Genomic DNA, 26,716 nt, shown 5'->3' with positions numbered 1-26,716 from the left:
GTGCCTTCTGCCAATTCTGTTGTCAATTCAACACTTGTCATCTTTCTATTCCTTAAGGATATTGCTCATCCTTGTTTGTCAGCTTTTTGTGTCTTCCAGTCCTGGGTTTGTCAATTACAGATGATGTTTCTCTGTACTTGTTCATTATGCTTCGGATACCACACCTTGAAAATCAAGTGATGCGAGCTATTTCACTCAATGTTTTTCCTTCTTTATGCAAGTCGAGGTTGTTATAATAGTAGAAAACACTAGTGGAGGCTTTGAGTACATTTTTGACGCTCATAATGCATCAAAGTTGAAAAATGCAACATGATTAAAACTTTTGAATAGCAGTATAGATCTTCTATTTGACAGGAAAGCTAATCAGAATTTAAATGATGTAAAATTAACCTTTGTCATCTTTGAATGAGAAAGGAAAGCTTCAAAACCAGTAAATGATAACTTATCTAGTAATACGAAAATCAATATAAAAAAGATTGAAGACACTGAGTAAGACATTCTAGCCCCAGGGAATTTCAATTGAATGACATTAAGAAGTGGGTCACAACAGCAGCAGCTATATTAAATTGGGCTGACTATAAACCACAGGAATGATTGCACAAGCCAAAGGGTGGAGCCACGTGTTAGTAATGAATGGCAGAACACTGACTCACAGACTTTTTCCAGAACAATACATTATTTTTGTGTTTATGTTTTAGACATGTGAATATGTGTGTGTGTGTGTGTGTGTGTGTGTGTGTTAAAGTTTCCATTCTCTGAAAGTCAGGACCCCTGTTGTTGAGACAGTTCCTTATCACATCCAAGGATTCGAATCGCCTGATCTGTAAAGAAGCACTCAAAGCCCCCCTTAATGCAGACAGCACTTCATCCTTGTACTTGTCTTTGTGAGGATCCAGCAGCCTGATTCAAATGGCTGGTATGCCTGGTAATGGAAAGCAGATGCCATTCCCTCCACCCCCAATCACTGCACTGAAGGTTATCATTACTGTCTGGGCAGGGCATTTCCCTGCTGCCTTGTGTTGGTGGTGGGACTGTGGTTTCAATACGCACTGTGGCCGGCCTGTCTATGCTGAGAAGAAGGGCCTGTTCACTGTGACAAATCAACAACTCTTCTGCCAGGTTCAACCCAAAACTACTTCTGATAAACCTCAGGCAGTTTCCATTGGCTAATATTTTAAATACAAACATACCAATCCAATAAGCACTTTAAAGGGATTCTGAAACACCAATATTCTTGTCTGAATCTTTCAAATGAATTGTTTCTTCAAAACATGCTAAAACATGAACATTTAGAAATAGCAAATGATAATATACCAAGAATCAACATAATGCACCAGAATTGAATACAATCAAGTGTGTGAATGTGTAGAGGCATTATAAAAATATTGACATCCTAGCCAATATTCTATTAAATGTACTAAATATTTTACATTTTTTTTAAACTAATAAAGTGAAAATGTAGTGCGAGATCTACAAAAGTTATTAATCTGTATTAGTTGATGTGCATGTCTGAGTATGTGTGTTTGTCTGTGTTTATATGTAAAGGACCAGGAGTGTTCAAGGTGACAAGGCCTGACACAACAAGGGAAAAACATTCCCATTAAAAGAGCTGCTTGAGAAACAATGGCCCATTTTTCCTCAGTCGTGCCTTGTTAGTTTTGGGTCCCCCAGCACCCCACAGCTGCAATCCTGGCCAGCTTTAAAAATAAATAGCCGTGGAGGTTAAAAGCCCAGGAGGGGAAAGCGAGGTTCCTGCCTAACCGCGTGTGTTACTCATTTAGAAAGGGGGCTTTCAGAGAGGCTTTTGTTAACAGGGAGATGAAAGTGACCAACAAAAAGCACCCCCTACTCGCCACATGGAGTTCATTAACAAACCAACCTTTGAACCAGACACCCCTCTTAAAACTAAATCAGGTTATGAAAACCAGTCCTCATATTTAACTGAAGGAGAGAGCGGAGACTGGCAGCTTCTGGAGCGCAGATGTCAGGCCACTTTTCGTTATTTCCCTTCCTTTAGTGGGGATCTTGGGCTTAGCACCCGACAGCTTTGGTATAAAATACGTATTCTTAAAGAAGTCACAACTAAGGGTTGAAAATCGTGTTAGCAACATTGTTACAGGTGCCCTTAATGTTCAAAATCTTTTTTTTACTCTCATTGGGGATATACATTTTTTTCAAGCACCATACTGTAGCAAAAGCAAATGTTCACGTTCTTCTTCCGGGTACAGTACCAACCACTTCCTTTGGCGAGGGTCATTTTCCACAGCTTCACTTTCAGCCTCCAAAGACCTCAGTTTGGTAAACCAGGAACAGCGGTGGTCTTGAATTAGGGTTGCCACCTTTTCCACAGACCAAACCCAGACTCAAAACTACAGTATACTGTAATACAGTTTAACACAATACCACCAGATCGCAGTACAAATCAATAATCATGCAGTATACACAGTATTGTGCTCTTGATACTTCTAGCACTGGAACTTGCAATCAAACTCGATACTGATTTCTGTTCAGTTTTCAAGTAGCTTAAAATCCCATGTAGATGAATATAGTTTTCATTATTGTGTATTTAAATATGTTATAAACTGACGGTTCAGTGATTTCACATAAATATTTCTGAAAAATCAGTTAAAAACAATAAAGCATGTTACACATAATAATAATAATACTAATAATAATAATAACCAAATTTTCAGAAATATTTCTACACTAAAACAGAGATCACACTTAAGTGGGTTGGTGATTCCTAGTCCTTACATACAATATTATATGCTACCCTTGGGTGACATTATTTGTAGACATGGAGGTAATTTCCACTGTTATGCTGATGATACTCAGCTTTACCTGTCCCTCAAACAGGACTATGTATCGGTTGCTAACATTTTGAATACCTGTCTTAATGACATCAAGTTTAATATCATTTGTTAATGTTAAATACAGACAAAACAGAACTGATGATTCTGGGGCCTCAGAGAAAAAATGAAGATACACATTTGATTGATGTTTTAACTGATGGACTGTACAGATTTTAGGACAGAAGTAAAAAACCTAGGTGCTATATTTGATACTTTCTTTCGAAGCACACATTAAAAACGTCACAAAAATGTCCTTTTTTCATTTAAGAAATATTGCAAGGTTGAGAGGTATTGTTTCCAGACGGGATGCAGAGAGATTAATGCATGCTTTTATATCCTCTGGGATTGACTATAGCAATGGTCTTTTCATCGGGACTAACCACAACATTATTTGCTTCAACTTGTAACCCTGCAGCTAGAACTTTAACTTGTGTCAAGTGGCGAGAGCATATGACCCCTGTGCTGGCATCTTTGAATTGGCTACCACTTAGTTTTAGAATAGATTTTAAGGTGTTGCCACTAATTTATAAGGCTTTAAATGGTCTCGCATCTCCATACCGTAAATATCTTTTGGAACCCTATGTCTCTAATCGCCCGCTCCAATCACTGGATGCTGGCTTAATATCTGTACCTGTTATTCAGAAAAAAACGTCAGGTGGTAGATCTTTTAGTTATATGGCACCTAAATTATAGAACAACTTGCCCCTCACAATTAGAGAACCCCCTTCAGTCAATGTCATCAAGTCTAGACTAAAAACCCATTTCTATAGCCTGGCATTTTCATCCAGATGACCCGATATCCTCTTGCCCCTATATTGTTCCCACTATTTTTTATTTATTATTATTATTATTATTATTATTATTATTATTATTATTATTATTTTATTTTTTTAATTGAATTGAATTATGCTACATTATTTATTTTACTGAACTTCAATATGAAATCACGGAACATATTTAAATGCACAATAGTGCAAACTACATTCACCTTCCTGCAATTTTAGGCTACTTGAAAACTGAACAAAAATCGTTATGCATGTACCTAGCATACTTTTAATGCTGTGCTCTTTTTTACACAGCATAGTCCTTTAGTCAAGTTACTAACGCATCGTAGAACAAAAGCTTTTTTTTTTTAAATCCCCATACAAAGTTACGATACTCTTCTATACCAAATATGTCATATACACTGTTTAACTGCAAGTCTATTTAATGAAACATGTTAAACATGTATATGCAAACAACATAAAAATACTGTATATACGTCTTATTAGTACTGCATTTTGAAACAAACTATTGAAAATGTACATTTTCTTAACTGGTAACATGTAAGTAAGTTTTCTTAAAAGCAAAAAAGAAACTTGGTCAAATCACGTCAAAGTGTGGGGGTGCACAGCAGGCACAATTCCCGGACTGTCCAGGTCAAATCTGGACAGGTGGCAACCCTATCTTGAATCTGTATACACTCAAATGAAAGTACAAAACTATCACGTCAAAATAGTAGTCCTCATAATGATTAGGGGACCAGTGATAATGTTGTTAATAGAGCTAAGAAAATAGATTGATTTCAATAATAGGGCATAAGACAAATAAAAGTCTTGTTTTTTCTTTAGAACGTCTCTGAAGACTACACCAGTTGTTAATCTTTTAAATGTTAGTCTTTTACTAAATTCTTTCATGTTATTTGAATAGTAGGCGGTCTGCTTTAAGTATCACACAGCAACGATCTTGAGCCCTACAGCTTGTAAAGCTGCTTTATTGACGACCTCTTCCCCTGTGTTGTCAGATTGACTAGGTCCACACAAGCAGGATAAATAGCGTTAAACAGTGATGGTATTAATATAGATTTAGGGCTAAATAGCGATGGTATTTAAATCTGATGCTGTTAATATCCCTATGTGGTTGTAGCTGACCACAAAAGCTAATAAATCTTACATTTCATGCACTTTCATTTGCTACATATGTCTGTAATGTGCCATTATGAAATAAATATATATTGTAGTAAGCATGTGTTTTAGTGGTTAAAGGAAAGGGCTTGTAACCAGGAGGTCCCCAGTTCAAATCCCAGCTCACTGACATTGTGTGACCCTGAGCAAGTCACTTAACCTTGTGCTCCATCTTTTGGGTGAGACATTGTTGTAAGTGACTCTGCAGCTGATGCATGGTTCAAATACCCTAGTCTCTGTAAGTCGCCTTTGATAAAGGTGTCTGCTAAATAAACAAAATAATAATAATAAATAAAATAATAATAATAATAATAATAATAATAATAATAATAATAATAATAATAATATCTGGTACTGCAGTTGCGGGCAGATTAAATCTAAATGCTGTTTGCCACATTTGGATACATGTTGGTAGTAAAACAAAAATTCACAGTGCCACTCAAATGCCGCCCAAAATTGTAGGGGCTGTGTCATTTTAACATGGTATAAAAACACATTCATTCAAGGGCTGTAGAACTTGCATTAGGTAACATTGGTCTTTTTTTAAACTTAGAAGTTGCTCTTATACAGCGTGCTTACAAATTCACATTTAAAAAACATTAACACAACATACAAATGAAATACAAAATAGGCGCACAAAGTACACCAAACACAACTGTAGACTATACACAAAACTTCTGAGAAAATTCATTGATGTTTTTTACATTTTTTCAAAAAACGGCTTATATACATCTATATGCGTGTGTGTGTGTGTGTGTGTGGTTTAAGCCCCTTGTTTTATTTCAGTAACAGTACAGTTCGTGGAAATTGTTACTTCAGTTCCCTCCCAAAAGCTAAAACATCCCTGTGTTGTATCTCCCTTCACGTTCTGCAGAACCTTACATTTCAGGAATTGCTTGATTTGATGCTGTGTAAGAGAAACGTCAAACTGGAAAGCCGCACAATTTCCACGGCTTCTCAGAATGACATCAACCTTCCACTTGTGTGAAGTCTATAAAACATCCCAAATTACAGACTGTTTTCAAACAACCTGAACATTAACATCAATACGTTAATTTAACATTATACAGCAGGTTTCATTCAACTTTATGAAGCAAAATTTGTCAATTCTATAGCGAGGCAAAACCTTTGGCCATAGCTGTAGACAACCTCTTTAATGCACATCACATGAATTCGGTAAAACTGCGTGAATGCAAATGTACAGTATATGAAAAACGAATGTTGTCACATAAAGAAAACACAACTATAATTTAGATCTGTTAGATATGCACTGACCTCATCATCCTTGTACCAGGATAGAGTCTCGGCCGTCAGCACAAACCAGTACTCCTTGGCACCTCCCTTCATGATGCCAATGTTGTTGATGGTAAGCCAGCCTTTCCTGATCACCTGTAGAGGGTAAGAGTTGGCATTAGACATATTGAGACACAAGACACAGCTCTCACCCACTCCTCAATATCAGTGATCTCCATTTCACATCTAATATTCTCCCCGTCTCTAATCTGTTGGTTGAAATAGGCCAGACCAGGAAGCAGAACAGAATGTAGAGAGACAGTTATATAGTTTACAAATCCTTCCATGTCTAGTGAGGTCAGTTTGTTTTGGTCATCTGTCTTTCATTTTTGCAAGCACCTGTCTGACAGTGCTAGTAAATATGTGAACCTTTAAGTCTGCTTTAATCCCTTATTAGACAGTGTTTTATCATGGTCAAACAAGCTGTTTTTCTTTGATTGCATGTGCTTTACTTTGCTTCAGCTATGCTTTTACTATAGTATAACACAGTAGACTTTTGTAAGGGGAGGAACTGGCATCTTTGCAATACACAGGTAAACCACTGCTATACAAACAATTAGCTGCTGCCAGCCCCTCTGGTGGCTTGTGAACCCTGGTTCAGATCAGGGGGAAATCAAAGTTTGGAAGGGCGTTTGAAGGCCATTTGTGTCTAGAAAGCAAGCACATGTGACCCTGAGTTAAACAAAGAACACATGACTGACAATACATATTGCAAATTACCACCAAAAAGCAATTTGATCACGTTTATACAACACAAAAGAACTAAGGGCAAAATAAGACATTAAAAAAGGAATTGAGGGATCCTGAGTGGCGCATCCAGTAAAGGCGCTCCGCGTGGAGTGCAGGATGCGCCCTATAGCCTGGACGTCACCAGGTTGGAGTCCAGACTATTGCACTGTCGACCGTGGATGGGAGCTCCCGGGGGGGGGGGGTATACTTCTCCAACCATCCCCTCCCAACCCTAATTGCCTTTCTTCGTTGATATTCTCATATAAAAGGAAATTGTAGTCAAAATGTACAGCGATGGTCAAATGTATTGCAGCACCTGGAATTTCAGGATTGAGACATAATAAAAATTTAAAAATTTAAAAATATGAACATATTTTAGATATTCATGTAATAACAGAAACTATAAAATTATATAGCAAAAGTCTACCGGAAGCCATAATAGTAATTCAAGTTAGATTTAGAAATGCCACATTTTTTATGTAACGTTATAAAACAGAATCTGTTAATTCTACAGGGTGATGCAAAACATATGCCCATATCTGTAGTATTCTGTTTCCTCTAGACTGCTGTAGTTGGGAGCCATAGGTAAGAGACTGTGCAATCTGTATTCCACCTTATAACAAGAATGCAAGTGCTAGTGTAATAGCAGTATCGGGGAAATGAAAGTCATTACCATACCATCTTATAACTAAAGGGCCAGCTATAACGAGGGATCACCGTACAAGCAAAATCAGCGTAGTTAATAACTGCATTGCACTGTAATGTATGGAAAGCTTAGGATTTGTCAATGGGTACAGCTTTCACCATAATGACCACTGGTAGAAAGAGATGTTATCTGACTCCCCAAATAAGCATTCTCGTGATGCTTCTGATTGCAATCGAAGCCATCAGTGCAAGTCCATGACAAGTCCCACTTTTTAAAAACTTTGTGGAATTTCTGGACTATGGACCTTAATACATGAAAACTTTTTTTTTTTTTTTTTTTTTTCAAATAAAGTCAAATAAGATTTTTTTTTTAATTACCTCTGCATATCTGAACCCTATAGGTCCACTCGGCTGGTGAGTAAACAATGTAAATCATAAATAAATCAAAGCATTCATTAATAAACCAAATATGACGCGTGGCAGCAGCGACTTGCATATAGCAGGGGGCGTTGGGAATCTCTAAGGGAGCTGTTTAAAGACACGTTATAGAGATTTGGGATTTGCACTGATGCAGCGTGGCATTGTGTACATTGTGTTATGAGTAAGGAATTCTGGGGCTTCTGGGTTTAAACACCACCATGTAAGATAATATATTCTACCATATAGTTGATACATTGTAATGCAAAACAATCTGTGAGATAAATTGTGTAATATATAATTGCTGCAGATCCCCTTGGCTGGAAGGTGATCGCACATTCTGCACTGATATCTCACTAGGAACACTAAGAGATCACAGAGTGGTAAACACATATTTTTCTGATATATTTCTCTTTCATGTGTGTATAACTATTTAAAAACACAGGGAATTTCACATCTCACTTACAGATGTATTCTAGTCTGTATTGTAGTCTTTAGATTTCTATTAGTCTCAAATATTCCCATCCTACTAACATGTGATTCTCTTTTATGTGAGCATAAATCCAGTATCAAGCTAGATGTTTTGAATGGAATCAGATGTGCTTCTTATTACACTTTACACTTTGAGATGCTAGACTGTTCCGCCTTTTAATTTGACTTCACTTAATACATACTGCAAACTCCAATTCATAATTTCTCCCACACTCAATTAAAACTGATGCTATCTTTAATTTTATATTTGTAGATATTTCAAATAACCTGCTTATACCTCCAAAAATGTCACAAAAGTTAATCTGACAAATGTTTTTTTTTTTTTTTTTTATGAATTTAGCTTGGTGATTATTGATTTTCCGAAATAAAATTAAAAAAAAAGTTTGGGAATGCACAATGGCAAGACGGGAGACACTATATGATCATGTCTGGTATTCATTTTGTTGTGATAGTCCAGAGTTTTAGACTATGTAAGTAGCATTAAATATCTTTATACTGTATACCACACTGTATGACATGTGTTTGGATAATACAGGGTTTGGGTAATCAAGTGGTAGCTGTAATGTTGTTATTTTTAACAGAACTAAGACAAGGCTGCAGTTGTCACAGCTTCAAAGCACTTTACTACTATAACTGAGCTAAAGAAAGAAGTCCACTCCCTGACTAGTGAAAATGATTTTCAACAATGCTTCAATATTATGAAAGAGGAAAGGGAGAAAGTTATCAAGGATAAGATGACTAACTCAAAAGCAGTCTCTCAACTACATTAGTGACAGAGCACAGAAACTCTCCACACAACACACACACACACACACACACACACACTGCACAAGCTCCGCCTACTTACCATGATCTCATCCTGGAGGGGGTTGCCATGGCAACAGCAGCAAAGCAAAGAGAAGGGGTAAGAGAGTTATTAGAAAAAGCAAAAGAACGAAGCAGTAGAAGATCAGTCTTGCTGGACTTTGAATGCAAAACAAGGGTAACCCTGCGGTTTGGTAGAGAATGCATCAGGTAAACCAGGAGACTGTAATAAACGGTGGCACCTTTTTTGCATCGGTATCCCAGTGAGTCCCCTAGTAAAGGCACTGCGGTTTGGAGTGAGCATTGCCAGTAAGGTTCCCGCTTGCGCCAAGTTGCCAATCTTGGCTGAGGGCCCACTTAGGACAGAAGGCCTGCGTTGGCTTTTGCGCTCCCACAAGGTTAGGGTGGCCCATTGGCTGGTGCTAGTTGACCACATGAGGCCACCCTTACTGGTGAGGAGCCAGGCACTGACTTCCCAGGCTGGGTCTCCAGGTTCATTAACTTGATAAGAAATCCATAATACACAACAGGGCACAACAAATTGTACAACAGTTATTGAGCTTATAAAATACCCCAGGCCTGTAGGGGGCGATCTACTCAACTCCTACTTACCTGATTGCCGGCAGCTTTCTTCTTACTCATCTGGCTGCTCCTCTGTTGGGCACTGAGCATGAATAAAACAGACAAAAAACACTGAAAACTCAAATTCTTATTTAAGTACAAATAAATGAGTAAATAATAAAAAATCCTACATGTATTGGAAATGAAAAGTTATCGTTGAATAATAAGGGATCAGTGAAGTTGCGCTAGGTACGAGTTATTATTATAATATTGTTAAATATTATTGTATTTGTTAGAATGTAATATTGAGAAATAATGACTTAGTACATACTTAAATAAATTCTCTTACTTGGCAAATCCAATGAAATCCTCGTGGTTTGTGTTCATGTAAGCCAGTTCAATATCTATCAGCAACATCACCTAGCAACATAGCAACAACAGACAGACATCTTTATTAACTCATGGGAGAAAACACAGGACAGAGGGCGCTGCTTTATTGTCCTCAATATTAAACCACTTTCACTTGAATTGTAGCTCTAACCACAACGCAACAACTCCCAGTCCCTCACCTCTAACAACTAGACCACACTGCCTCTCTCCTAGTCCTTCAGATTTTACCACTAGCTTATACCACATCCCTTCAAGACTCTCAGCTTGAACCACTAGACCAGTGCTTTTCAATCTTTTTTGTTCACGGACTGCTTGATTTTTGTTTGTTTTTTAATCTCGGCGGACCAAACAATAACAGTATAGCTTACTGAAAAATAAGCAAATCACTGTAATATTAAGAATACCAGTAGACTTACATTTCTTTGTTTTATGCAATGCGTGGGCCTGTTTCTGTGTGCAAAGTTATTTCAAAATTGGATTTTTAAAGAACTGTTCTAGTTTACTTTTCATTAACACGAATTTACCTACAGTGCTTCCCTCCCCCTCTCTTAGCTCTAACCACTAGATCACATTGCTTCCTCCCTCCCAGTCCCTCAGCCACACAGTTATCCAGACTTCATGGTGGGACTGGGTGACTCACCTGGTTCTTGGTTCTGCTCTCGCGGTCTCGGATGTGTGTGGTGACAATGCGCTCCATCTCTTCTCGAAGGAGGGGGTACTGTCCCAGCTGAAAGACAGAGAAGGGCAGACCCGTGGAAAACCAGGGGAGTCGGGGGGTGCTACAGGGAGCCAGGCGCACAATCCCTGGCTGACTACTGCTGCTCAAAGCAAGACAGAACACTGGCCCTGCTTATCACCAGCGTTCTGTATTGCTTGAGCTCTGCTCAGCTGGGACGAGTACCATCACATTGTGGCACTTCAGACAAACCCACTTACATAGTGACTGATCTGATGCAGTGCTATCCCAAATATTATATTTATACCACTAATGCGAACCAATGGGTGAGACATTTGTTCTTAATTTGACCAAAAACAGGGGTAAGATTTTGCTCATTAAAATGTTTTGCTCATATCTGATGATTACCTATCCAGAGGTACCAACATAGGTATTAAGAGATCTGATTAGTGAGGTTAACATGTTAATGCCTATGGTATACCTAACACATTCAGCAATCTAAATACATGTAGTATATTAGTGGAACATTTAGACAGAGATAGTAAACCCTGAGTGGCAAACACAGCATCAAATTGTTATACCATGCGAAATGCTGAAAGCTGCAATGCCTCCACTGACCTACTGTATATGACAACAGTATGAACTCATGGAAGTGCTTTTAATTGTGCTTTAACCCCTAAGGATCTATGAAAAGTACATCTAAAAAACACATTTTACTGCATGTGCACTTAACCCTTTTAGCATAGTAAAGACACACTGGAATCACAATGGAATCTCACAAACCCTTTCTGAAACCTCACTCGGAATTGTGTGCTCTAACATTTCTGAAATGGATTGCACTCTGCTAAAGCATGCAATTTAACCACACTTTGCAGTTAATTTACTGCAGCATTTCCACAGAAGAAATACAACAACCATTTTTCAAATTCAATTATCTTTAGATGGGACATTATGTTTTTGGGAAATCTGACAGCACAAGTGTATATTTATTTGGATTGTAGTCAAGTTGTCATCTTCTCTACACTTGTTCTCTCTCTTTCCCAAAAGCGTCCACATCAAAGGTAATAAACTGGGTCCTTAGTCCAACAGCCACTATATATACCGCACTTTTATAGTGCTTTTATATAACAGCTCTCTCTCTCATCAATAACATGCATTGTGGGGTCTTACAGCTGTTATATAACAGCTCTCTCTCTCATTAATAACATGCATTGTGGGGTCTTACAGCTATTATATAACACTCCTGCACTCACGATACCTGCAAAGGCACACTTTCATACTTTCTTGATTCTCATAAGCATTAGCAATTATCACTATTCCCCTGATTGTTGTGTTAAATATTTTTTGTTCTTTGTTTCTTGCTGTTTATATTAACTAATTACCAAACTACAGCTTCCTGATACAGAATCACTTCCTGTGTCAGCTTTACTCCCACGGCTACAAGTGTGGCCAGACCACGGAGTTGACCTTTAGCACAGGAAGTGATATATCAAGAAGCAGAGGTTTAAACTTTACCTATTGTATTGTGCTTAACAAGTCTGTGTTAAGACCATTGCTAATAGTAAAACAAATACAGCTGTGGTTCTTTCTCCTTAAGTCTCATCAAAGCCAAACCAAAGCTAAAGTGCTGAATGAAGCACAGTGAGGAGAGGCATTGCAGCTTCAGTGCAGATCCTTCATTAAACATCCAGCAGCCAGTGTAAAGTAGCCATAGCCTTGCACACCAATGCTTTTCATGCACAAATCAAAAGGGTAACAGGTTATTAGGTTACAATCTGAATAAACTGTATAGACAGAAAGGCAGGCAGGCAGGCAGGCAGGCAGGCACAGGAGAGGAGAGACCAACACGGAGACAGGAGACAGGATGGGACGGGACAGAACTTCTGGACATGTGGTCTCCTGTGGATTTTAGATTCATAATAAATAAATAAATAGGTACCCACACCCACACTCCAGCCACCCAGGGAGTCAGGATCTTTCCTCCTCCTGAGAAGGGTTAGGGGTCCAGAGTAGCTACTGTAAGTATCTAAACAGCAGTGAGGTTTGCATGGATAAGATACTGTAATACTGCAATTAACAGTAAAACAGCTTTCCAGCACTGTCACTTTGCACTTTAAATATAAGTACTAATTACTCCATCTTCCACTCTCCAGCACTGCACCCTGATAATGAGCACTAGTCTAAACACTGCAATCTCAGCTCTCCAGCCCTGCACCCTGATAACTAGTACTAGTCTAAACACTGCAATCTCAGCTCTCCAGCCCTGCACCCTGATAACTAGAACTAGTCTAAACACTGCAATCTCAGCTCTCCAGCCCTGCACCCTGATAACTAGTACTAGTCTAAACACTGCAATCTCAGCTCTCCAGCTCTGTCACACTGCACCTTAAAGGAGCGCTAACCAAGGTTTTAAGTACGTGAGGTTGACACAGGAAGTAAAAGTGTACCAGAAAGAGTCTGCATGTTCTTAATTAAGGTAAGCAACTAGTCTAAACACTCCCTTCTCTTGTGCTGTCACCTTGTACCTAACTAATGAGCAGTAGCCAAATGCCATTCTCATCAAAATCCACAGGATATCACATGACTCCTTTTACCCAGTGAAGAAGCAATAGTGTATAAAATGCCTCTGTTAGTCAACGTGAGATAAACTAATCTCCCAGAACGTCAATAAATGAATAGATATGGACAGAAATGGGTAAAAAAAAAAAAGTTTAGCAAAAGAAAACTGCATGTTTAGTAACTGCAAAATAAAATGCTTAAGGGTTTGAGTATATGTGTTCGTTTTAAAAGAAACAGTAAAGTAAAATGACAACTAAAGATAAGTTTGTGGTAGGGATAGACCAATAGCAGCTGTGTTTGAACTGTAATCCCCTGGGCTTGCTTCTCAGTTGGGGTCTGAGCTACACAACTGCGTTGGGGTCACTGCGATGTAGCTTAGGAATATGGGAACCTGCAATAGTGGCACTGTATTTGTATTCTATATTGGAAATCAAGTATAGCGCTATTTGACTATTGATAATCCATTAATTTGGTGAACTCTCTTTTAGATAGTAAGCTGTACAAATCCTGTATGTTCCAGTAAAAGGGCCCTAAGCCAATTCACTGTTCTCTTTATTTCATGATTTTTTAAATGTCAGATTGCCAAGTAGATGCACCATCTTCAGAAGGGCAGTATATACTGTACCAACATGGGCATTGCTTTCTGAGCTTTACACTCACATTGGCTGAGATGTATAAATTGTTACACCAAAGTACAATGAAATGAATCTCTGTGTGGATTTGTTTTTTTTTACCTATAGCTGTCTACGGAGATGCCCAGACTATCTTGTTCCACTAGGCTGATGTGCACCACAACAATGGGCGATTGGCTAATAAAGTAAAGTTAGCATAATTCACTATTCTAAGTTCTGGCTTTTGTTCTGGTGATGTAGATGAGAAGCAATGTGTAAAAGAACATCCTCTTCATTAATGAAAACTGAATCCTGCCCTGGTCGCTCATGATTGGCTCAAAATAATACTAGTCAGAGAGGCGGCTAGATTCTCAAAGCAGGTAATTCCCAATTTCCATTAGCATAACAAATAACTAAGAAGAAACAACCTACTTACAAGCCCCTGAATTAGGGTAGAAGTGGCAATGGCAGGGGTTCCTTGTCTTGTTGTTGGTTCAATTTGACAAAGTTTTGAGATCAATCAGCCGCTAGGAGCTGGACGAGCTTTGATTAGCTGAATAACGACCTCATGTTCATACATGTTCTTAATAGAAGTGTCTTAGTTGTTTTTTTCTAGTTTGTTAACATTACTTGGAGTATTTTTCCTGAAAAATTGAGCTATGACATATTAAAATAAATAGCTTTGAGAATGTAGCCCATTATCAATAATAATCAGGTGTGTTATTGGTGTGCCTTAGCAGGAAGAAAACAAATGAAATAATTTCATGCAATATGTCTCTCATCTGACAAATGAGTATTGAATAGACCACTGATATCACAACAGATAAAGAAAGGGAGATAGAAATGGTAAAAGACTAGAAAGCTAGACAGACAGATACGAGGATAGATAGACAGACAGACAGATAGATAGACAGATAGATAGATAGATAGATAGATAGATAGATAGATAGATAGATAGATAGATAGATAGACAGAAAGCTTCTAAACAACATTTAACTATGAATAGAATAGACAGATAGATAGATAGATAGATCTAAAGACAGACACATTAAGAATATACTTATTATTATGATTTTGTTGTAAATGTGTTTTACTTGTTTAGATACTAAACATTGCTTATAAGTTATTTTATAAAGGCAATACATTAAAATTTTAAAATTAAGAACCAATCACAAGAGGAAGGCAGCTACTATTAAACAATTACAAAGTGGCAATCCAAGCATATTTATAACAGGTGTTAAACTGGTACTCTGATTTGATGCTAATCCATAGCTGTGATGTGTGGGACCCCTTATAAAAGTATAGCATGGTAATTTTGCAGTTTTACAATGCTTTTTCTCTGGTTATACAATGCACTGAGCATAGCTTACCCTGGTTTGCCATGTTTTTTAATGTCTTTACCATACACCTCTGTGATTTACAGTGCTTACCTATGCTTTCACTATCCTATACCACACTATGCTTTTCCTGTGGGAAACTTTTAAAGGGACATTCTGGCTGCAGGTCTGTTGTCTGTGCCTCTGGGGTGGGTGTAATGAGTGCCCCCTCTCTGAATGTCCTGCTATTGGTCTACCCCTACCCTAAGAGGGACGCACAGGGCTCCCATCCTTGTCGTTACCTTTTCGCTACACTTTCGGATGGTAGAGGTGAGCTCGCTCACTACCATATCTATACACTTCAAGCTGGGTTCCTTCAGCTTTTGGATCTGCTTTTTCACTATGGCTTCAAAGGCCAAGTCTGGGGTAAAGAGTCCCGTCCTGCAGGGGGAGTCAGGCAGAAAGAGAGAGAGGCACAGGAGAGCAGGAGAGAGAGAAAGGAAAGGGGGAAGCACAGTGTCAATATAGGGAGGAAGACAGGGAAAGACAGAAAGAGAGAGGGGAAGACACAGAGAGGGAAAGACAGTACAAAGAAAAAAAGGCAAGTGAGACATTGGTTTCTCCAAAAGCTATTCAATGGGAGGCAAAGGTTACCCCTTCTTTAAATCGTGACCCTGTGCTCCCCCTATTTTGGATGCCAACAGCGGGAAGCTGTGAGCCCAGAGATATGTGCTGTCACTCAAAAACAAAAACAGCCAATGGGCTATTGATCCTGTCTGTGACACAATTTGCACTTACAGATTTGACATATGCTCCAAAATCTGCTATAATTTATTTTAGGATTTGCTTCTTCCTTGGATCTTTTGCCCTGCTAAGCTGCTACATATGTAACTCCCAAATACACTTCCTACAGTCTTTCTAAGATGTATGTGGATACAGAAATTGTGCTTGAATTCACAGACTGGTTCTAGCCCATTGGGCTGCCCGTTCGGGGTGCAGCAGTGGTCCTTCCTGGAGATGGTGACTGGACAGTGGCTGTTAATGTGGCTGCCATCCTCTTCCATCTGGAGTTGACCCAGACCCCCCTTCTACACCAGTAGCAGGGGTAACACTAAAAGCTCAGTGAGGAATATCTTTTCATGTGTTTGGCTTTAAAAACCACAGAACACACACACTGCATCTTTGAACAACTGCTTATCTCTAACTGGACTGCCCTGGTAGTCCGGTTCCCTCGAAATTTCATCTACATTAATCTGGTCAATTCACAGTTAGGCCATGATGACAGCAAATTGTAAAAGTCCTATATTTTCTGACTTATTCTCTGTTTCCAATATTTCACATTTTTAAGTTAGTGAAATAAGGAAGCAACATTATACCTTTAGCTAACATAAATCCTCATCCAAAGATGAAAGACTTACATACTATACTTAAAAAAACAATCTCCTCATGAATTTATGTGTAAGATTCAGCCGCCACATGAGTGCAGTGTCCAGTCCCCGTCTCGTCATGTGAAGCAAGGAGTTTTCACATGGTCCCTGTGGCAGCACACACAGGCCATGCCGCTCTCCCATGCACTCCAGGTGGAGACTGGGTGTGTACGCGGGGGGGGGTTACCTTCTTGGTACACTGCCTAACGGTATCGACTAGCTCAGAAATGACCATGTCCACACATTTCTGGCAAGGCTCTTTTATCTTCTTAATCTGTTTTTTCACAATGGTCTCAAAGGCCATGTCCGGAGTGAAGAGGCCGGTTCTAGCATCGCCAGGAGGAAGGGCCAGGGAAAAGAAAGATGTTACTTGAAAACGTGAAAACAGAAAAACAACACAAAGCAACGTGTAAATGGCAGCATGATAATTGCATTTCCCAAGGACGAGGATATCAAGAGGAAACTTTAAATCATATTTAAATAGTCTTCCAGTATTCTTCGCTTTATTAGGCTACTGAAATATCAAAGGAAAGGTTAGTAGTCATTTAAATTATAATCTGGCGTTGTCTTCAACATCACAAAAATTGTTTTTTGTTTGCCTTCCACGGTAGGGGTACATTTCCTAAAGAATGTTGGGAATTCAGATAATTATACAACGACTTAAATATAGAGTTTAATAAAACAAAAACTGTTGTGTCACGACAAGGTTATAGTATCTCCATGGTACTGCAAAGTGAGAACTGTGTTTGCATGAAATCATGGAGTTTCAATCAAAAACAAAATATTCATGTAGAATCCCTGCAGCCACCAAAGAGAACATTTCACTGGGTTTTTGGTTATAAAAATCCCCTATTCACTCCAATATAATGCTAAACAAAAAACGAGGGACTGTCTCGCCCTCAAGAATTCTACCTGATGAGGGACGGTTGGCACCTATGGACTTATCTGATGGAAGAATAATGGGCATCATAATTGTATTAAATAAAGAAAGATGAATCAGAATGGAGGAATTTAGATTTGGAGACTATGAGGGCTATCTGCAGGATTACCCCTGCTTTAGTTTGGCAAATGTTTTACATTTTAAAGAAACGCTGACCAAGACTTCTTGTAGACAATTACAGTTAATTTTACAGTTCAAGTTCTTAAATTTTGAAGGTTCTGTCTGAATTAATCTTCTGCACATTCATTAGAAACTAGATCTTTGCAGTGTACTTATGTTATCTATAAGTAGTTTCAGCTGCAGGCAACAGTATGTTATTTTGAAGCCCTTTGCCATGCTGTCACTCTGTGAAGTAAATAGGCATGTTACTGCTACCACCTGCAGCATCTGGAGGTTATTAACAACATTCGCTGGTTCTGTGGGGGGATATTTAAACTTATATAAAAAATCTGACATCCAAGAAAGACTTTCCTTAGATCAATCTCTTAGATCAATTGTTTAAGGAAACACATAGCATATGCAGCTTTTAACACCAGCCTAAAAGGTTAAAACATTGAAGAACACGCTACAGATTGTGTCCTGGCTGTGTGAAGTCACCGGTCTTCACTGGGGATTCCACAGGGTGTGCCTCATTGGCTCTGGCACTCCTGCGAGTTATAGAGGCAAAATCAGCAGGGACTGTTTCTCCTCATCACGGTCCATGTACCCTCAAGTGCTGCAGAACAGAAACTCCCTGTTGCTGCTCTATTCCTATTGCTGTCAAAATCACAGTCATATTTTTATACGGGTCATTAATTAATTGCTTTTTTTAAAAAGTAATAATATGTAAGTCTTTCGTCTTTGGACGATGGTTTATGTTAAGTGAAGGTACAGCTAGAATACTAACACATACCACACCGACTCAAACCAATTCTCCAATTGATTTTTGTACTCCTTATTTAAAAGGCCGCCCCTGGTTTCAGGTCCTGCTGATTTGATTTTGAGTATGTTTCTTGCATCCTGTCCAAGTGCATTCTTTGATATCAGCCGAGGAGGGTGGTAAGAACTGGGCTGAACCGCTATGCTGCCCGGGTGTTCCACTCCCGTGCCCACTTACTTTGTGATTCTTAATCAGGTTCTTTTGGAAGTGCAGAGACAGTTGATATTTAAAACATCTAATTACTTTTAATCTCTAATTAATGATCTTCTATTAGAGTGGAACTAAATATATACAGTGTGAAATAAATACTATAATACTTAAAGTATAACAGGAGAACCACTTCCTTCTAATTTCTTAACTTTGTACAGCATTTTAATTTAAATAAGGCATTGACTGAAGAATTAGGTGGGGGCTTTAGGAGTAAAACCAAGTCATCCACTAGGGGGAGCACTGGGGCCTAAGACCTAACACAGATGAAACATCTGCTGAGGTTTAAAGACTCTACTTCTGTACCACTTGGGGGCGTCAGGAAGCATAATGTGCATCCATGTTAGAGGCACTGCATACCTTTATAAAGGTGATGACCATGAATATCACTTTATTGGCAAATTTCATCACCCAAAATGGTGCAAATGACTCCTACATATGGTTGATTAACCCTTATTTATTTATATACAACTCTGGGAGACTTTTTCCCCCAGTGTTATTTATGTCGTTTAATTGGGATGTCACTTCGTTTAATTGGGATACAGTATTTTCAAATGATGACCGGAGATCGCGTTTCAGAGCATGACAGGTTTGCGTATCGCAGTGTTGTGCGTGTGTGACTATGCTATGGTGTGTGTAGGTTGAAGTCTTGAAGCAATTGGAGTCTCCTGTGGTTTATCAGGCTGCTGCTGCAAAGAAAGTTGGCGTGTCAACATCGTGGGTCTCTCCTTATGCTAAGATGTGATTCTGTTTTTTTTTCATTTCATGTAGAAATAAAAAACACTTAGTTTTGTTAGAAATAAAAAAAAAAAACTATTGACTCCTATTTTAAATTATGTATTTAACATTTTATCATAATTTCATTCTTTTTCTTTTCATTTAGAAACAAAAAAATGTGACTAAGGTCATCTCAGGTGTCTCTCGTTTAATTGGGACAGCAGCATATTCAGGATATTTTTACATCTCCTGATGCGTCCTGATAAAGCAAGGCCGACTATGTGCAATGAAAACTGAATTAACTGGTCACCAAAGGAACTCATTTGGACAGATGGCTGTTTATTCAAGGTTGCTGCTCTTTTCTGTAAATGGCAGTGTTGTGTGATGCACTGTTACAGATTCTGTCCTGTGTCAGCAAGACAAGAAACAAGCCCGGCTTAGCATTGAAGAGGCTCTCTTGCACAGTGGTGAAGAGGCTCTCTTGAAGTGATGAGGTTAAAAACTCTATAACTCTCATTTGTGATGTGTGAGGTTTCTGGTTCACACCCAGCCTCTGCCCTGTTCCATTTGCATTGGAACACATTGTATTCTAGGTCAACTGGCAGGTGAAGAACCACAGTGACATGGTTTACTGTAGTTGTATACACACTCAGTGTTTCAAAGAGGAGGTTTATAGAGGGCTGTTTGATATCCTGTGTCTATTCCACCACAAATTGCCGGAAATGTTTCAATAAATAGTCATGGGATTATTCCATGTGTACGGTAGAACTGTTACAGAGATTGGTAATTAGAACCTTGGGTATGCATTATGTACTATCCAAGCACATACTGTCATAAGCCAAGAAATACTAATCACTTAATTAGAATATAAAATGAGTTATAAACATGAAAGTTCATATTAATGTAGGGGCCAACAAAAATAAATAAATAAATACGAAAAAGTGAGCTGTAATTTGATCTTTTCAAAGCAAATGCATTGTATTGTGCTGGGCATGTAGAGTGGAAAGAAGCGGACCGTGTCTCCCGAGTGATTTTGGGGGCTGCAGCAATGAGCCAGGTTGAATAATAATTGGACATTCCAAACTGGGTGTTTAATAGTTAGCGTGCTCATGACTGTGCTGATCCCTGTCACTAATCCCTAGCAGAGGACCTGGCCAATCTGTGCAGTGATGTCACCATGACTCACTGGAATGCATTACAAGAGATCGAGTTCAGTAGGGCTAGAGGAGCCCCAGACACAGCCCTGAGACAGGAGGGACACCCCGCTGATCCACCATTAGCTTGTCGCAGTATTAAGGAAAGACTTTACAATAGGGTTTCATAATAAGTTTAGAATCAATTGAACACAAGAATATTTCTTATTTAATTGGAATAGCATAACCACCAATTCATGATAACCCCAATCTTATTCAACATGGTAGCTTTTATTTATGTAAAGTTTAAACTGTGTATTCCTGCTTGACAACTGACTAAAGGCAAGATCAATTTTCCAATATTACGAATGGAAATATGTGAATATGTAGATTTGTATATTTGCTTTTGTACATGACTTTGTACAGTAAAACCTGTCTAAGCTTTCCCCTGGTTTTACCAACCAATACAATAACTAAAATAACTGGTGTTATATGAGATCTTTGAAATCTTTTGCTTTTCAATATTCACTGAAACTAGACTGAAAGCCATATAAAATTATTATTATTATTATTATTATTATTATTATTATTATTATTATTATTATTATTATTATTATTATTCCTATTGCCTGCTTGGGGATACAGAACTATCATGATGTACTGAATAGGACTGGCATAGACCTGTGTCTGTGTCTTGTCTGTCTTACATTGTATACATATCTAGAGGAGCGCTCACGTATTTGTAAAGAAGCTTGGTTTGGGCATTGTTTAGCATAGTGAGTATCAGAGTCTGGGGGTATATAGAGAGGCATTACAAACGTACATGCGCATGAAGGGCATGGTGATCCTCGTTTCAAAATATTTAAATCATAAGGTTAAAAATAACAAATAAACATGCAGGGTAAGGGAATAGAGGGTGCCCTCTACTGAGCTATCAACATCACTCTCTGTTCCTTATAGGCATCCCATATAAATACAGACCAGGCACAACAATGCTCAAAAGGGGGTTGGAGGCCAGCTTGTATTAGTTTTATCTACATGGCCCTGTAGTTGGTGACAAAGCCTTGGGAACTCTTTCACAGCCAGATAGAAAGACAAGGAGGGGCAGGGAGAGACCAAGAAGCCTGGGATACGTGCCTGATACCGTGGATGTTCTTAATGGCATAGCTGATCTCCCTGCGCAGCTCCTTCTCATTAAACTCCATCTGAAAGAGAAGAGAAACACAAGCTATCAGGGTAATCCACTCGCCCTGCACCCATGCCTCAGATCTGATACCAAACTGATCGAAAGCAACAATCTGCTCCACTGTCACAGTCACAGCCAGCACCGTGCGCGCAGCCAGAGCGCTGAACTGGATAATGTCCATTGAAAATGGTTTCCAGCTCTGGTTTGGGATGTGGAAACACAGTAAATGATGTCATACCTTGACCAGCTCAAAGGGGAATCGCTCATGGAAGATGCGGTTGATCCGGGCTCCCCCTGAAAGCTCATAGGTGTCGATCTGATCTCCTGATCCCTCGATTCTCTTCTCAAAATCCACCGCAAACTGCTGCACCATCCTGGGAGAGGGGCAGAGGGAGATTGAAGTGGAGATACAGAGAGAAACTCAGGCAGCAATAAGATACAGTGCATACTCCAGCTAACATACCCTTTATCCTATTTATTGACTTCTGAATGACCCCTCATGGCTTAGAAAAGAGAAGTTTCTCTATTTTGGCTAAAACATCAGCCCCACACTAAAGAAACTGTTGTTGTACATACACGACAGCCTACAGGGTTATAAATGATTCATTTAAGCTCTGTTATTAAGCAAAATAATCTTTCATGACATAAAACATTTTGAAAACTCATATAGCTACACCTGTGAAACCAGATTGAAAGCTCATTGTTTTGAAGGGTGTTTTGAGCGAATGAAGCTGCCCCAGGGAGCAGTGTGGACTCACTGCAGCAGTGCCTTGGTCTTGCGTGAGGGGTCGTCTGGGCGGAAGTTCTTGTACTCCTCCACTTCCTTCTCGATGGACAGCAGCTGGCTCTGCAGCTTGTTGCGCAGCCCGGGCAGCGTGTCCCGGATGTGATTGGTCAGTTGCTGTGGGAGGGGGGGAGAGAAGCACAAAACCATTGTTACAGACTCCCTTAATTGAAATGACTCAACCTGCTTCTATACTATACTATACTATGAAAGCAAAACTGCAGGACTGAATTGATATTGCTGTTTAGTCATTTACCTGGTTGAGCACTTTCTGCAGATAAGGGGTGCCCATGCGATCGGCCATGTGTCGGTAACTTGGGTGGGACAGGAAGAACTTCCTCTCCGCTGACAGCGCCGCCTGGATATCCTTCTTCCCATCAATGTCCTTCTGACTGCGGTTCACCACGCCGATGTACCCTGACAGGAGGCAGCACAGTCAGGCTCACCGTGCACACACAGCCCTTGAGTACCACAGTGATCCAGGGAGCTCCATTCATCAGAGCTTTACACATACCACACTCTTCCACTGAGAAACAGGAACCCGAATGTGGGGATATAGTATGGATTGAAATGGAAAGGGGACAAACCATGAATGACGAAGTGTTCCTGGGTAGAATGGAAAACCTTAAACCCTTTCATGAAATGGCTTCCCACAAGAATATTTATTGCACAGCTCAGCAATTTTATTTTACAGACCAAAATAAAAGCAGTTCATTTATTCCAGATGTGTGACTGAAACTAAGCAGGAATTTTACTTTATCCACTTGTGTGGGATAATTAGTGGCTCAGCTGGGGGGGGGGGGGGGGGGGGGGGGCTGTTGTGTGTTCAGTGAGAAAACACTAATAAACAAACAATGAATGGAAACCAAGGAGAAGTGCTCGTACAGGAGTTCGGTTTGTAATCTGTCTTAAAACAAAAATGTAAGTGGGGCAAATGGGAGCCCTGACCATGCTGCAACCTGCTCCGAGGCACAAAGGGATCCCTTGTAAAGGGCAGCCCTCTAGTTATCTGTTAATAGTTAATCAAAAAATAACATTCTGAAAACTGTGGTTCATGTTTTTTTGTTTGTTTTTTTTTTTTAATTGGATTTGCACTCAAATTCTTGTGTACATATAACTGTACTTATAATTAAATATTATTAAAATTTCCGGATTGAACTTCTAGTTTTATGAAATCAACAAGTTTTTAAAACATATTTCCAATCATCAAACCTGAGCTGGAAAACACACACAGCTATCATAGTTTTAATTACCACATTTAATATCCAGTTGAAGCTTCAGAAGAAAAAGATCTGTCTTAATCGATTTATCTTTTTTTTTTTATGTTGTTTTATGTTTTTTTCTTAAAATGAGCTGAATGGGCTACACTGGAGACAACTGCCCAATCATGCCATCGTTCTACACTGAATCTGTTCATCCTTGGAGAATGACAACATGGTGCATAATAAAACATGCTGTAATAGGTGACACCTGAGAAGGTCCTCTATAACAGTATGTGTCTGGTGATTGACGTCACAAAATGCTGTTCCGCTGTTGAGCTTCTTGTTTTCCAAACGTTACAACAGTAGTCGAGTCACTTTCAGGTTTTTGATAACAAACCCCTGTTTGAAGAGGGTTCGTTGTCTGGTATAGTGCAATCCTGCAGGGCAGGGGAGACGTGGGGATTGGGAGTCCCGGACCTACCTCTCCGCAGTGGCAGCAGCTTGTTCTCCAGGATGTCTCGAGCGTCTGTGCCCTCGTCCATCAGATCCAGTTTGGTGATGACACCAATGGTGCGCTGACCTGTGATCGACACACACGCACACGCACACACACACTCCAGTTAGACACCTTCATCTATTGCACCACAGGGCCACTGTTATCACATCACCTCCCATTTCCTAGTAGTACCTCATGAACTGTTATGAAAAATATTTGTAATCCTTTTTTTTCCTCAAAAGGACACTTCACACTCACAAAAAAGTGTTTTTTTTTTTGTTTGAAAAACACACAAAAAAACGCTGTCCTTCCCTGGTCTGACTTGGAGGCTGGGTTTATCCCTCTTCAGACATCATATGTGACCAGGGTGACTGTGGTGGTGACGTCAGACCCGGAAGAACACAGAAACCAAAACACTATGGCGTCCAGCGTTTTATTAAATAATAAACAAACAAAAGATTTAAACAAAACACACAACACTGAAAATAAAGGGCGTGTTGACCAAACAAACAGACAAGAGGCATGGACGGACACTAAACAAGTATCGCACTGGCACTTCCAACACGCTGTAGCGATTGTTTTTAAATAAACTCTCTCTCTCTCTCTCTCTCTCTCTCTCTCTCTCTCTCTCTCTCTCTCTCTCTCTCTCTCTCATATGGTAAAAGCTATCTGATTTGGGAATTAAATTATTATTAAAATATTCTCCCACATCATCTCTCCCTTCTCTAATTTCTCACCCTCTCACTCCTCTGTGTATAACGTTTGCCTTCTTCAGCACTATCCATGTTTTTCTGAAATTGTTGACCACCCACCTATCCCAATACCTCTCCCCCTCCTCCTCTCCCCTTCTCGCAATGCCTCTTCCCCCCTCCTCTCCCACTCCTCTCCCCCTCTGACAATGTCTCTTCCCTCCTCCTCTCCCCCTCTCACAATACCTCTTTCCCCCTCCTCTCCCTCTCTCAATGCTTTTCCCCCTTCCCAATGCCTCTTCCTCTCTCCTCTCCCCGTGCCTCTTCCCCCTCCTCTCCCCCTCTCCTAATGCCTCTTCCCCCTTCCTCTCCCCTTCTCCCAATACCTCCCCCCTCCTCTTCCCCTCTCCCAATGCCTCTTCCCCCTCCTCTCCCCGTGCCTCTTCCCCCCTCCCCTCCCCCTCTCCTAATGCCCAGCACCATCCCAGAGGGCTCTCACCCCACTCCTAGAGGGGTGAGGAGAGGGGCCTCTTCCCCTTTCCTCTCCCCTCTCTAATTTGGAAGCTCTTCCCCATCCTGGAGAAGGGGGGGGACGAATCCCTAGGAGTCCCAATGCCTCTTCCCCCGGAGAAGAAGGGTGAGGAGAGGGGGTAGAGGGTTCCGGAGAAATGTCTTCCCCCTCCTGGGGGCCATCCAATGCCTCTTCCCACCCCACCCCCCTCCCAATGAGGGCTTTTCCCCCTGTCACCTCTCCCTATGCCTCTTCCCCACTCCTCTCCCTATGCCTCTTTCCCCCTCCTCTCCCACTCTTCTAATTACTTTTTCTCCCCCACACACACACCCCATCTGTACCAGCTCCTCTCCCTTCATACCTTGTGGGTCAACTTCTTTGGCAATCTTGAGAGCATCAGAGTTGGCAAGATCCGAGTTGGCGGGAGACACAGCGAGGCAGAGGCAGTTTTCCTTGGTGACAAACTGCATGATCATATCCCTGATCTGGTGCTCAATGTCGGGTGGCTGGTCACCCACCGGCACCTTCGTCATCCCAGGGAGATCCACTAGGGTCAGGTTCAGGACTAGGGGAGAGAGACAGGACAACAGACAGACACTGTGAAATCCACACACTGAATATATGAGGGTTCTGAGAGTCAGGGGCTGGTTGTATACAACACCTTTATTAAAAAGTTTAAGAAAACTGAGGGGAAAGGTAACTTAAGGTGTTTAATGCTGCGGGCCCCTGGCACGCAATATGGCTTCCCTGACAAAGTGCTAGAGCTCCAGAACCACGCAGTACACCTTACTCCAAAGTTCTCTATCACCAGTGTTGTTACTTTCGAAAAGTAATCCGTTACAGTTACTAGTTAATTGTAACTAATTGCAGAAAATGATTACTTTGAAAACTATATTCTCAGGCACAGTTTACATTTTACAGAGATATTTTTTTCAGTTTGGTCAGGCTGCAGCTCAAAATATTTTTTGATGATCAAATCCACCCGTCCGCTCAGTGGCCTTTTAAATCTTTAAGAAATCAGTTTGACAAATTGTTTACCCTTCAAAGAGTAAAAGAAGTTAATTCCATTCCGCACAGACCTCAATTCAATAAGGATGCTGTAGTAAAATTACTAAATACTTTGTGATATCAAACAGCAATTTAAACTAACTCTGTACTGTATGTTTGTGTTTTAGCATTGCCACCTATTGACAGAAGGTCAATGCCTTTCTGTATTG

At 40.0% G+C, this 26,716-nt stretch overlaps 1 protein-coding gene across 12 annotated transcripts in view; it reads right to left on the bottom strand.

Annotated features, from left to right (window-relative positions):
• LOC121303525 (dynamin-1) overlaps window positions 1–26,716 on the bottom strand; it is an 83,857-nt gene that overhangs the window by 41,065 nt on the left and 16,076 nt on the right. For 5 of the 12 annotated variants that reach the window (XM_041234279.1, XM_041234273.1, XM_041234276.1 and 2 more), the window contains exons 4-15: window positions 25,861–26,064; window positions 24,285–24,383; window positions 22,858–23,018; window positions 22,576–22,718; window positions 22,056–22,191; window positions 21,769–21,836; window positions 15,591–15,729; window positions 10,767–10,853; window positions 10,086–10,156; window positions 9,788–9,839; window positions 9,219–9,230; window positions 6,071–6,184 (exon numbers count right to left, since the gene is read on the bottom strand). In XM_041234279.1, the coding sequence (XP_041090213.1) occupies window positions 6,071–6,184; window positions 9,219–9,230; window positions 9,788–9,839; window positions 10,086–10,156; window positions 10,767–10,853; window positions 15,591–15,729; window positions 21,769–21,836; window positions 22,056–22,191; window positions 22,576–22,718; window positions 22,858–23,018; window positions 24,285–24,383; window positions 25,861–26,064 (1,286 nt within the window). Of the gene's footprint in view, window positions 1–6,070; window positions 6,185–9,218; window positions 9,231–9,787; window positions 9,840–10,085; window positions 10,157–10,766; window positions 10,854–15,590; window positions 15,730–16,902; window positions 17,042–21,768; window positions 21,837–22,055; window positions 22,192–22,575; window positions 22,719–22,857; window positions 23,019–24,284; window positions 24,384–25,860; window positions 26,065–26,716 lie in introns of all 12 variants that reach the window. The other 7 variants (XM_041234277.1, XM_041234268.1, XM_041234272.1 and 4 more) reach the window with 3 other exon arrangements.

This window comes from Polyodon spathula, chromosome 33 (assembly GCF_017654505.1).
Source record: "Polyodon spathula isolate WHYD16114869_AA chromosome 33, ASM1765450v1, whole genome shotgun sequence".
NCBI classification, from domain to species: Eukaryota; Metazoa; Chordata; class Actinopteri; order Acipenseriformes; family Polyodontidae; genus Polyodon; species Polyodon spathula.
The sequence above is the reverse complement of the archived record's forward strand: the minus strand, read 5'-3'. Positions and strand labels throughout refer to the sequence as shown.